Source organism: Peromyscus eremicus, chromosome 3 (genome assembly GCF_949786415.1).
Source record: "Peromyscus eremicus chromosome 3, PerEre_H2_v1, whole genome shotgun sequence".
NCBI classification, from domain to species: domain Eukaryota; kingdom Metazoa; phylum Chordata; class Mammalia; order Rodentia; family Cricetidae; genus Peromyscus; species Peromyscus eremicus.
The window spans coordinates 147,662,783-147,677,109 of NC_081418.1; the positions used below are offsets into that span (position 1 = coordinate 147,662,783).

The window sequence follows — 14,327 nt, forward strand, 5'->3', positions numbered from 1 at the left end:
GCATGACGACTTACATCTGTCTATAACTCTAAAACCAAGCACACTCTTCTGGCCTCCTTAGGCACCTGATGCACACACACACACACACACACACACACACACACACACACACACAGACACACAGTGCACATAAATAAAGGTAGGAAAAATATTCATATACATTAAAAAACAATGTAAGTTGGGGGAGGGGCAACGTGCATGAAAAACACTGTCTGAAAAGTAAGGGTCAGGGAAAAGGCCAGACAACATGGTGGCTTGGATGCAAAGGATAGTCTGGATATTTGGAAGTGCATATGAGAGGTATCTAAGAGATTTTCATGAGCTGACAAGAAAGGACTAAGGGAATGGAAAATTAAAGTGCAAACAGACCACTGTGAACTCAAGGGCAGGAAAGAAAAGATGGAATATAGGAGACAGAACAGGATGCTGCACAGTTCTGAAGGAGAAATGTCTTCTCGGTGTGAAAGACTTACAGTTCCAGCAAATATGAACAAAAATGCATGTTCATTAATAGCCATAAAGATAATTATGCCTTGGGGAAGCCAAAGTTCCTGCTGACTTGAGAAAGCTTAAGGAAAAGAGAAAGAAATAAGAACATCCATAAACACACTGAATTTCCTTCATGTGGCTAGAACTTTCATATTGTATTACTGTATTTTAACTGTCATTGGAAATTTCTGCTTACATCCATTCTTTTTTAAATTTCAGGATAGTGTACATAAATAAATTGTACAGGATAATGTACAAAATGTCATCAAAACAAACCTTCCCCACAATGGGAAACGTGATTATTCCTTTGTGTTGACAAGGCAAGCTATCCTCTGCGGATGTCAAATTTCTTAATCCCTTTAAAATGAGATTTTATATAATATGCTATGTTATGAATAAAAAGTAAATTCAAGAATTATAACAGAAACTTCTTCGGGTTTATCATAATCCCATACAAACTTCATATAAAATATTCAGTACTATGAAACATGGAATAATGGAACCAGCAAATTAACAACTGAATGAAGTAGCAGTACAACTGAGAGACAGAAACCAGTGGGTTCATTCATAAAACACTGAACTCTTTCACCACCTTCTTGCCCCTCAGCCCCCAGTATAATAACCATGGAGAGAAGTCTCCTTGGTAACCCAATGGCCTCCAGCAGTCTGGCGCCATCTGACTCACTAGTTGCAGTCTGAAGTCAGAAACATGAGTTTTACTTATGCTTGGGTGCAGGAGGAACATAGCGACCTGGAGGTTGATGAGTCATTCCCTCCTTACTGTGTTTGTCTTCCTTCTGGAGCAGGGACAACTAGGCCTCCATTTTAACTTGGCACTTCTCACACAAGTGTTTCCTCACATGCTAGTCATAATCTATGAAGAATGACACTACTGTGTAGTGTTAGCTCTTTGTCTGGAGGCCAACATCTACAAGCAATACAAGGTTTTCTTACCGTGAATCTGTGTTTTAAAATTTTTCTATCAAGGATCTGTGGTCTTTTTTTTTTTTTTTTAAAGACAGGGTTTCTCTGCATAGCTTTGGACCCTGCCCTGAAACTTGCTCTGTTGACCAGGCTGGCCTTGAACTCACAGAGATCCGCCTACCTCTGCCTCCCAAGTGCTGGGATTAAAGACGTGTGCCACCACCACCCAACTGTGGTCTTACTTTCTAATTAACTTAAAAATAATTCTCCTCAGTCGCTACTGTGTGAAACAATAAAATTAGCTTTATTTATTCATTTATTTATTCAGCTCTTGCTGAATAAATCACGACTGCTCTATCAATAGGAAACCACTGGCAACTTCTATGAAGAAATTGAATATCCTTTTTTAAAATTATTCTATGGTCAAGTTTATCTTAATTTAAATAAAACAACACAAACTTTGCTTATTGTTTAATTTACTTTACTATTGTCAAGGAATGCTAGAACCCAGAGGATTAATTTTTTAATATAAGAAAAGAAAATGAAATCCTATAGTAACTAGAAGCCTCATTTTGAAAAAGTCATATATCTTTGCATTTGAATTAAGATGGCAGCATCTATCTCCTCATTCACCATGAGCATTGATTAGATTGATGACATTTTCCACCAGAGAACCCCTTTCCCTCTCTTTATAGAAGATCTTGTGTTCCTTTTGTTTTCATTTTTTAATTATGTGAATGTCTGTGTGTCATGTGTGGACATGTGTACATGTATGCAGGTACCCTTGAAGGCCAAAAGAGAGCATCACATCCCCTGGTACTGGAGTTATGGAGGACTGTGAAGCCCCGTGTGGGTGCTGGGCAGCGAACCTGGGTTTTCTGTGAGAGTAGCCAGTGTTATTAACTGCTGAGCCTTCTCTCGGTGCTGCAGTCCTTTTCTTACAATAGGAAAATCCTATTTAAAAATTAAACCTTGATCACGCCTGTTGAGATCTTGGGAAGTTGAGGCTGAAGGATCAGGAGATACAGTTTATCTTCAGCTACATACCAAATTTAAGATCAGCTTGGGCTACATGAGACCCTGTGTCTTAATAAATAAATAAATAAATAAATAAATAAATCGCCTTATTTAGAATTTTAAAATAATCTCGAAGACTTTCCCCTTATAAATACTTTCAGTTCCTCTTAGATAATTTGTATGAGTTAGACCATTAAACACTTAATTGCAAAGTATAATTGCCTTCTATTCAAAGTAAAAATTAAACCTGTAGTCATCAGTGGGGAAAAGACTAAGTTACACACGGTTTAGGCTAATACAGCATATTAACAGGCAGTAAGCATTGGGTTTTAGGTATCCTGGATGTGTATTTTTTTCTCAACAAAATTAAGGATTTTGTTTAGCAAACAAATGAATTTTTTTTTACATTTGAAGACTCTGTTATACATTTTGAACTTTCATTGAACACCCTTCATTTCTCAGAACTCAGGATTGTCATAGAATATAAATGAGCAGGCCACCACTGAACCCTCTCAAACAGCTGAGAACATGTTTTGTTTCACACAGTAGGAAGATCTTGTGTTACTTTAGTTTTAAGTTCATTCTCAGGGTATTTCTTAAAATTTTAAATTAATTGTAGTATCTATTCATAACAATTAGCTGACAACAAGAATAACATACAACAGACTTGCAATTGGTTCCCAATCACTCAAACTCAACAATACAGGCTGCTTGGAGTTATTAATATGTGCTACATGTAAGGACCATAGCATACTCCAGATCAGGGATTTCAAAATATATGAAATGGGAGTAGTGTTATTGACTAACAGATATGATAAAGGGAGCCACAAACCTGTCGCAGGGCATTTGCAAAAAGACACAGGAAATGAACTCTAAGTAGAGCTACACTAATTATACATAGACACATAACAGCCAGCATTTAGGCACCAAGTCATTTTTGTTCAAATCACTGTTTACCAAAGCTAATAATTATTAAATCTCTTTCAATTAGTTGATGTTGAAATAGCCTGGTTCTGCGATTTTCTTAAAACAAATGGTTTGATAGGAAAAGTTGACATTCCATAGTAATGCAACCTTGGTAAATGTTGAATGTACTATTTTAGTCTTTGTTCTTGAAGGTTTTGAATTAGTAAGGTCTACAGAACGTTTCTCTTCTCTAGAGATTTGTTGGAGAAATAATGAAACCTTGAGATGGAATCAAATCTCTCTGCCTGATCTCCTGGGGTGGTAACTACAATATTTTCCTGAAAAGAGCTTAGGGGAGCCCAGTATATATTTTTGCAGTGGACACAAATTGTTAGCATCACGTACATGTTTATTGACTCTGTGTCATAGGTAACTCTATCTGCGTAGATTGCTTTGCTTAATTGTTAAGCTTAATTGCTTAACTTAATTGTTCTGACTGCATAAATAAAAAGCAAAGGTGTGAATGAATTGTGATACAATATTTCTCCTAGATAAAAAACATTTTAATTGTATTTAGTTTATTTTATTTTAAGCTAAATACAGTTTTGTACTTTGTATTAAAAAAATAAAGCCGCATTCACATGAAGAATATGAAAGATAGGATTTTTTTTATAGATGGGAGTAATCAGGCAGGGCATTTGAATGGATGAGCTGAAATCTGTTTGGTCCACTTCCCTACTGAGTAACAGCTGTTGGTATCAACTCATGCCCAGGGAAGTACTTCTGTTCAGATCCATGACTGCCCTTGCTGATTCGTGCTTGCCAGCCCAAGGTTTGGAAATGACAGTACCTGTGTAGCACTGGTTTGAAGAAACACCCACCGTGTCACCGATTTTATCTGGTCCCTTTCAGCCGTGACAAAATTCCTGACAAGGGACCCATTTAAGGAAGTTTAGGGTTTATTTCAGCTTACAGTTCAATGGGGCGTAGTCCATCATGGAGAGGAATTCAGAGTGGTGTGAGCATGAGGTCACATCTGCAGTCAAGATGCAGAAGGTGATGAATGCTGGCCCTCAGTCAGCTCTCATCCAAGACACCAGCCCATGCAATGGTGACACCCACCCACATTTAGGAAGGGTTTTCCCACCTGAGCTAACCTAAGTTAGAAAGCTCCTCTGTCATGCCAGAGACTTGCCTCTTCAGTGATGATCCTAGATCCAATCAAGGTAACAATCAATATTAACAATCACATTAATATTTTAACATTTTGCTATATTCACCTTATATAAATGGCCTAATTAGAGGATATGTTAAAAGTTCAGCTAAATTGCTGAATCTTCCTGAAGAAATATTTCCAAAAGCTGTCAGTGGCCCTGGCTCTCAGTGTTCATAAAATCAAAGGGTAATAGTTTTTCCTGTATTATATTAATATTTCACAATATATTCATGGATGCTTCTTTTGCATAGATGCTGGAAATTGACCTCAGATTACTAGATGACCATTTTCTCACTGAGTTGTATCCCAGTCCAGAAGTACTTTTTAAATGTCAGGATAAACATTTAGCTAGTATGGCCTAAGTAATCAGAGCACATTGGGTTGTTGCTGAAGGAGGACTCGCACGAGTTTGAGAGCAGCTTGGTCTACCAATAGAGACTATGTTAATTAATTTTCTGTTGCCAAGACAAAATATCCTGACAAAGCATCTTAAGGAAGAAATGATTCATTTTGATCGATGTTTCCAGAAAAAGAGAGTCCATCACGGAAATGAAAACATGGCAATAATCAGAGAAACCGTGGTGGTAGGAACAGAAAGATCCCATATCTGCCCCCACACAGAACAGAGCGGGGAGGATAAGCTATAAAGCCTCAAAACGCACCCCCAGTGATAAACTTCCTTCAGCAAGGATCCACTTCCTAAGGCTACCAAAACCTTCCTAGACAATGCACTAACCAAGGGCCAAGTGCTCCAATAATCAAGCTTATGGGACACTTCTCATTCAAACTACCACACAAAGAAATAACACAAATAACTCAAAATAACACAAAGAAAATAATGCTTTGAATTTTACTCTCCTATTAATCTGTGGTATATGTTTATTTCAAAAAAAAGCACCCATGTAAATGTAAATATTTAAAGTGTACTCAGCATAATGAGAATCAGTATCCACACTTGTACATTTATTAGAATCTTTTTCTACCATAAGACATATATGAGCATTTGCATATAGTTTTGGTATTATGCTTATTATTCATTATTTCCATAAATAGAGTGCCATAATTTTACTTTCAAATAACATGAGCTATTTGTGAGTAGAAAATAGGGGTAATTATATACATATATTTAACCTTTCATCTTAAACAGCATCTCTGTGCATAGCTGTACCTAGGATGCTAAGTGGCAGGCAACTAGAGACAAGGATTCATTCATTGGGAGAATAAATAAAAAATTGCAGAACTTTTGATACATTAGTAGACATGAAGAATAAAAGAAGCATAAACTTTTATCTGTATCATAGAGTTTCAATTAATTAAAAACATAAAGTTTTATAAATGATTATTAAAACATATGGCAAATAGTCATACTTAAAATCTAGATATCCAAACTGACGTTGTGGTTTCTATGTTCACACTCTATGAGTTATGACATTGTCAACTTGGCCTGTTCCTTTGGTGCTCAGACTCTTCCCTACAATGCCCACTTCTGTTGCCAAACTATTCCTTTCTCTTTCTCTTGACACACTAACCTTCCTTCTTCTTCTCCTCTTTGATTTGTGGAATCCTCAAACAGAAATCAATTCTCTCTTCTTTCATTTATGCACTATGCTCTACATAGCACCTATGTGTTTATCTGTTCTTTAATGCTTCCTTCAGGCTTCTCTTTCATTTTCTCTAACACAAAAATAACATGTGGCCTAGTTTTTTAAGCTAGTTTTTTCACAAAAAAATTGAAAAAGAAGCAAATGTAAAAATGTATCCATACATTTAAAAATATTTATCTTATCATTTATTTATGTGTTTGTGTCCCTGTGTATGTACATCTGTCTGCATGCTGGTTGATGATGGTGGAGGTCAGAGGGAGGGCCCGAATCTCCGGATCTGCAGTTACAGGCTGCTGTGAACAGCCTAGTGTGAGTGCTGAGAACCAAACTCAGGTCCTTTGGAAAAGTAGCAAGTGCTCTTAGCTTCTGTGCCATATTTCTAGCTCTCCTGTTTTTTAAAATAATAGACACATATATTATGTCAACATGTAGGCAGTTGTACTGAGATACTTCGCATTGTTCCTTACGATAAACTTTCCTAGCACTTATAACACATGTTAATCTAGCCAGCCTTAGTACATAAGTGGCAGTGGGTGTCCAAAGGCCACTATACTGAACAGCTCAACCCCCAATTGTGAAAAACAAAATACTAATATAAATCTAAAGTAATATAGCAGTTAGATACAAAAACAATTAAAAATTAAAGAGGGGCTTGAGAGATGGCTCTGTAGTTAAGAGCACTGGCTGCTCTTCCAAAAGACCCAGTATCAATTCCTAGCACCCAAATGGTTACAGACATTTGTAACTCCAGTTCCCGGGAATTTGATGACCTCTTCTGGCCTCCATGGACACCCAGCTTGCACATAGTACACAAATATACACATAGGTAAAACACCCATACACATAAATTAAAAACAAATAACTTGTTTTAAGTTATAGATAATTTAGAACACATTCACAGTGTGATGTACTTGTCTGACATGGTTAGGAGTAGATATTCCCACATATTTAATAAACCCTTAGTTTAAAGGCCCCAAATGACTACACAAATTTTTCCTTTTGGTAGTCCTTCATGTATTTAACCAAAATCCTTTGAGTGGAATACATTAATACAATGCACCTTTTTTAGTAACTAAGTCAGAGATATTGAAATTACAGCTGTAATAAAGAATGTTAGAGCCCAGAGGATTAAAAATATATTTTTATAAAAGAAAAGAAAAAGAAATCCTATAGTCTCCCTTTGACAATGTCATCAATATTTACATCTAGTTAAGATGGCGCCTCTATCTCTTTATTTTTCCTCAGCATTGACTGGAGATGGCGCTTTCCCCAGAGAGTACTCCTCTTTTTCCTGGCCTCTCTCAGTGCACATCACCTGTTCTCTTGTTTTCAATGTTTTTTTTTTTTTTACCCTTTTCTTTCATTTTTCTCTAGAATTGCAAGAACCAATAAAAGGTCACATGATTTAAAGTTTACCTTACAAATCACAATAACGATTTGGAAAACACTTTAGTATTGTGTTCAATTCACATGTATTTGATATGCATGAAGTATCATTTCAACATGTTGTCAAATTGTTAGTGATACAGCAGAAGTTCTTCATGTCACAGAAGAATCAATTCTTGTTTGATACGGCATGTTTTAAAATGAAAATTAATTTTGCCCATCATGTAATTTGTACTTGGAAAATAATTTGCAGGGAAAAATGCTGAGAAATGGAAAAAAACAAAGGCAATACAAACACCTGAAATACAAGATGACTTTTTATATTTACTTTTCTTTTTTGGTGTATAATTTGTATTATGTTATATAACTATATGACTAATTGTTATATACTATATATTATATTATTTTATTATTATATATTATAATTACATAATAATAATATAAAATAAATTAGACAAAATTTTCTTGTTAATGCTTTGATCTATATATTAATTTGTTAGCTCTAAGGAAGACTTTAATTCCATGTAGTTTAAGTTTAATTGCCATACCTAATGTAATAGAACTTAATGTAATGTGTATTGAAAGCCCATGCTGTTTCTACAACATCACTCTGCTTACTGGACAAAATGGTCCCCACACAGACATCATAGCATCAATTAGCCCATCCCAAAGCATGGTGAAGTGGCTGGCCGAAACCAACTCTGAACACATATAGAGAGTATCCTTTACTATGATTTAATATGCCCATTTCACAAGTAATCATTTTCTTCTTCAATACATTAAAAATTACAATATATTGTCATATATAGCTAGAGGTGCATATCTTCTTTCCGTATTCATTTAACATAGTACACAAATGTATATATAATATATAAAATATTCATATGAACACATGTGTGGAGGAATACAATGCATGCATGTACTCACAATTTATCATTACCAAACTTTATTAGACTAAGTTTTAAGAAAAAAATGTCAATGAAGTCATTGAAGAAGCATGCCTTTACACAGTTTGGAGAATTTTGTGAAGATATAATTGTGCTTATCCTTTTTCTTCTTCAGGGATCACTGTTTAGGGAGCCACAAAGTATTTCAGAAAAATAAATCTGCTTTTCAACTTCATCTTCAGAAAAACAGGGGCGTTCCAGGAAAGTTATCTCGCAAGGTAAGACTTTTGGAATGTGGGTTTCAGTTTGGCTCACTTGACACATGTAAGGAACCTAGTCTACCTTGGTGGCGTACTGCCAATTCGGAATTACTTAGCTTAATGAGCAGGTGTTTGTTTCTGTATAGTTATTAAAACAGGATGAAATATTTTCATAAAATATTTTTTTCATAAAATATTTCATCCTTGACAATCATGTGACATGACAATCTGTGACATGAAGACTGCAACAATAACGTGAACTTGTAACTGCAGCCTTCATGTGATGGACTGGAGATGTGTCACGTGTACCACAAAACACATAAGTTGAAGACTTAACCTCCAAGGGTTAGGATTTAGGAGACAATGTCAAATGGTGCACACTTAGATTTAGAAGAGATCAGAGAGTAGGGTTCTTATTAAATCATTGCCCACACTGGAATACAGTGGAAGCAGATGTCTACAATTTAGGCAGTTGCCCCTCCCCCTTAAACTTAAACCTCTTGGTCTCTAAAACAGTAAATGTCTGCTATTTTAACACATTCAATCTGGTATTTATCATACTATTTGGCTATAGCATCATGGAATGACTACTCACACAGCCTGACAACAAGCCAATTGGTTTCTTAAGAAAATAGTTTGTGAGAGATCAATTGAGGTCATCACACGCGTGCTTTCACATATCCATTTAGGAACAAAGGGAAGCACAAATATAGACAAGAGCCCACTGACAGCAGAAAAATAGCACAATTCTTGTCCTGATTGAAGACAAGAATTTATTTATGTCCCTGTCAATGTAGCTTAAGTCCAACCACTTTAATATTCATAACTGCATTTGATAATCTGCCAAGAAAGAGATGAGTGTGTACTTTAATGATACAATTTCATGCTGTTAGATGTGACTTTTATTCCCTGTGTAATGTCTTGAGATACTCCCAACCCAAATTGCGCCATGTGCATGAACTTTGGTATTTTGTCCGATTTTATCTACAGAATCTTCCAATTACCTGCTTTAAGCAAACATCCCAATGTTCTGTCATTTCCATTAGATAACAGATTTCTAGCATGTGGTTTTTTTTATATATACAGTATGAGGTGTTTCATCACAAAAATAAATGTTAGATAGCACATCAGTTTGCAATATATCTATGTGGAATATAACATAATGAGGCCAAAAGAGAGTTGTTTAGAAATTTCTCCTGTATCTGGCTTCTGGCTCAGCCGTTGTTGACAGTTCCAGGACTGTTCATCTGAAATCTAGGCAGAGTAATATCACAAAGTCCAACTGATATCTCAACGCTAATAAGCTTATGATTCTTCAAATTGCCCTCAATGTTGCAGAAAAAGCTGAAATCGTGATATTGTATTGCCACATGGGAGGAAGAAGAAATGTGTGACTCTAATTTACATGTTGATAAAACAAATTTTGACTGGTGTAGTAGTTCACAAATCACTAGTGCTTCAGTCTTGTGTAAATTAAAGTACGTAGGAGTTGGAGAGGTGGCTCGGTGGCTACAAATTCTTGCTGCTTTTGCAGAGGACCTGAGTTCAATCCCCAGACCTCAGATCTAGTGGCTGACAACTGCCCATAACTCCAGCCCCAGGGGATCCAGTGTCCCCTTCTGGCCTCCACAAGCATTTGTACTCATATGCACATACTTATGTATAATCACACATGCATAAACTTAAGAACCAAAAATCATTAATCAGGCCAGGCGGTGGTGGCCTTTAATCCCAGCACTCAGGAGGCAGAGGGCAGAGGCAGGCGGATCTCTGTGAGTTCAAGGCCAGCCTGGACTACCGAGTGAGTTCCAGGAAAGGTGCAAAGCTACACAGAGAAACCCTGTCTCGAAAAACCAAAAAAAAAAAATCACTAATCAAAGATCTATCTTAAACTCATACAATTCTAATACACTGATATAGTACACATAAAGCATGTTTTATATGAGACATTTATCTTAAAAGATTTAATATTTATAATTCTGTTAATCAAATATTAACAGACAACATCCCATTGTAATTACCTCAGATTTCAGAAATGGAACTGGTGATCTTAGGTTTGAGCCAAGCCATGAGACTTAAGAGCTTTTACACTATCCCTACCAACTTACATGGGAGAAAGTCTTTGATTTACAAACCACTCTAAGTCTAGACTTAAGATAAAGAATAACTGGTCAAAATTTTCATTTTATGTGTGTGCTCAAACTAGAGTCACTTGAGAACAGGAATCCTTAAATGAAGAATTGTCTCTATCAGCTTGCCCTGTGAGCACATCTGTGGCTAGTTTTCTGAATGATGATTGACAGCTGAGATCCTAGTCCACTGCTGGTAGTGTCAGCCCTGACAGTGGGTCTGGAGTTATATAAGAATGCAGACAGTGCACGCTGTGGGAAGAGAGCCAATAGCAGAGTTCCTCCATGGCTTGCTCTAGGTCCCTGCCTTGGCATCTGTCCACGATGGACTGTAAAATGTAAGATAAGACAAACCTTTTCCCCTACAAGCTGCTTTTGGTCAGTGTTTCATCACAGTGACAGAAAAGCTAAGTAGGACACTGTGTATTTTCATTGACTTTATTTTGTTTTCCCGCAGCTACATCCACCCTGCCCAAAGTCAGTGTCACCATAGGGATTTACTGACAAACCCCGTTCTGTATCCATTAGGTTGAAGGCACTGACTGCAGCTCTTAAGGAATTAAATAGTGAAGTGAGAGAAAAAACAGGTGATAAATGCTGTTGTCTCCCGATCATCTGTAATTAAAAGTGCCCAATAGTAAAGAGATTAATTAAGTGCTTCACAGTCTCATAATCAGTAAAAAGGGCAGTGGGGTTCGAATGAAAGCAGGATGGTTATTGGACTCACCATGGAAGAAATGAAACCTGGTGCGACATCTTTGCCACCATGGCCATCATCGTTGTGTCCAGGCAGAAACACACAGTCCAGTTAAAGTGCATAGTTGACAACTGCTACTGTAAATTCCCATCTTCGGTATGAGAAGTGAATCGTAGGGACAGTTGAGTCCGCCACTCTTTTAAATGTTCCATAGTAGCTTTACTTTTGAAGATTTACTTCCTGCAGTAAACATCCCCAACACCTGGCTGATTCCAGCAGGATGGGAGAATAGTGAAAATGGCATTTGTTTTCCTCGAAGTGGTGTGTTGTTTAAAAATAGATAACAGATGGACCTCTGTGTGCTCGAGGCCAGCCTGCTCTAGATGGGGAGTTCCTACTCACCCAACATATATGATGAGCACCTGTTTTAATGAAAAGGCAAAAATTAAAGGTTAAAATAATAAAAACAGATAACGTGACTAAAGGCAAAGCTATGGAGAATCCTCCATTCTTCCAATGAGTATTCACTATGCCATTTCTGTGTAGAAGTTCCCATGCTCCTGAACAGAACAGCGAACAACGCTGATGAGATGCCTACTCCATGGAAGTTAGGATACAGGCGAGTCAGCTGCCCCTGACTCCCAGTGAGAAACACAGTAACCTTCACACAGAGTATGAGAAAAGCACTCAGTGTCTCTATCCCTCCAAACCTGGTCTTAAAGGACACAGTATCACTTTGCAAAAGAGAAGACATGACATTTTTATTTTAAATTAAGAGTGAACAACTAAGGAAGGGCACACTCAAGATCTAAACTGCAGAAATCACAGTGCTATGGAGTAAGCAAGTCTGTGGTCTGGCGGTCCCTTTCAAAACTATTTCTCCAGTGACCTAATGTCTCCTACTACGACACACTTTTTAAAGGCTCCACCCCATGACAAATAGCCCCTAACCTGGGGATCAAGCCTTCAGCATATGGACCTTTGAGAAACACTCAAGATCTAAACTCCACCAACCACAATATTTATCAAAATATCAACAATTTTGACATATTACAATTGTTGTTGTAAAGTTACAATACCCATTAATTATATTCTCAATGGCAAATCCTAAAAATGGCCAAAAATGAAATGGCGATTACTGCATTAGTTATTTTTCTATTGCCCTGACAAAGCACCAGGACCACAGTAATTTACAAAACAAAACATTAGGGACTCACAGTTCCTGAGGGTTACAGTCAATGACCAACGTGGAAAGGAATGTGGCAGCAAATGAGGCAGACATGCACAGTTCTGCTGTAGTAGTTGGGAGCTTAGCTTGCATCTGATCCACAAGCAGGAGGCAGAGAGAGTGCTAACTTGGAATGATATGGGGTTTTGAAACCTCAAAGCCCACCCCCATCAAGTGAAACAACTCCTGCAATAAGACCATACCTCCTATTCCTTCCCAAACAGATCCACCAACTGATGACCATGCATTCAAATACATGAGACTGGGAGGTGGGCATCCTCACTCAAACCACCATAGTTGCTGTCATAGTTAGCTGCAGCTCTCAAATTGACATAATCTAGAGTCAGCTGGGAAAAGGGAACCTCAGCTGAGGAACTCCTTGTAGCTAGAGTTTTCCTGCCTGGCCCACAGTCAGGACAAATCTCTCTCACCTGCCAGTCCCACAGCTGCTCAGACCCAACAAAGTAAACACAGAGACTTATATTGCTTACAAACTGTATGGCCATGGCAGGCTTCTTGCTAACTGTTCTTATAGCTTAAATTAATCCATTTCCATAAATCTATGTATACCTTGCCACATGGCTCGTGGCTTGCCAGTGTCTTCACATGCTACTTGTCATGGCGGCAGCTGGCAGTGACTCCTTCTGCCTTCCTGTTCTTTCTTTTCTCCACTCTGTTAGTCCTGTCTATACTTCCTGCCTAGCCACTGGCCAATCAGTGTTTTATTTATTGACCAATCAGAGCAACAGATTTGACATACAGACCATCCTACAGCAACTCCACTCATTAGACTAGACCGTGGGTATGTTTGTGGGGCTTTTTCTTGACTAGTAATTGATGTGAAAGAGTACTGCCCATTGTGGGCAGTATCATCCATGGAAAAGTGGGCCTGGACTGTGGATGAAAAGTAGCAAGCCAGTAAGCAGCATTCCTCTGTGGTCTCTGCTTTAATTCCAGCTTCTTTTATTCTGCCTTAAATTCCTGCCTTGCCCTCCTTCAGTGATGTAACCCATTAGCCAAATACACTCTTTCCTCCCCAAGTTACTTTTGGTCATGGTTTTTAATCGCATCAACTGAGAGCAAACCAGGATAGCTGCTTCCATTTTAACACAAGTTTAACAAAGTTTTTCTTCTTGGAGACATATGAAATACTGATGAATTTAATACAACTGATACAGTTTATCAGCTTGAACTTCTTTATTATTTAAATTAGTATACTTAAAATAACCGGCCCTTGTTTTTATAGTCTTCATAAACAGTGAATGTTCTTTCTTAATTCTGCTTTTAAAGTGATACCAAATTCTCTTTGATTTTCAGAATTTCAATTGTAAAAATTTATGAACAATATATTATTTTTCTGGGAAGACTGTAAATTTAGTTAGCTTTCTGCATTACATCAGGAATATAATCATCATTATCTCTTGACTTAATTTATTGGACTTGTTGCCTTTCAGCAATTACCTTTGTGCTTTCTAATTGTGCAAAGCCTTATGAAGCTCAGTTCATTACCCATGTTGTGATTGTCCAGAAAGTGATCTAATAGTCTTTAGAAATCAATTTAGACTTCAAAATTTTTAATGCTCC

General features: G+C 37.3%; 1 protein-coding gene across 1 annotated transcript in view; it reads left to right on the forward strand.

The window, feature by feature from the left end:
- Pik3c2g (phosphatidylinositol-4-phosphate 3-kinase catalytic subunit type 2 gamma) overlaps positions 1-14,327 on the forward strand; it is a 323,855-nt gene that overhangs the window by 21,484 nt on the left and 288,044 nt on the right. Inside the window, exon 5 of the mRNA XM_059256988.1 lies at positions 8,605-8,707. Within this exon, the coding sequence (XP_059112971.1) occupies positions 8,605-8,707 (103 nt within the window). The remainder of the gene's footprint in view (positions 1-8,604; positions 8,708-14,327) is intronic.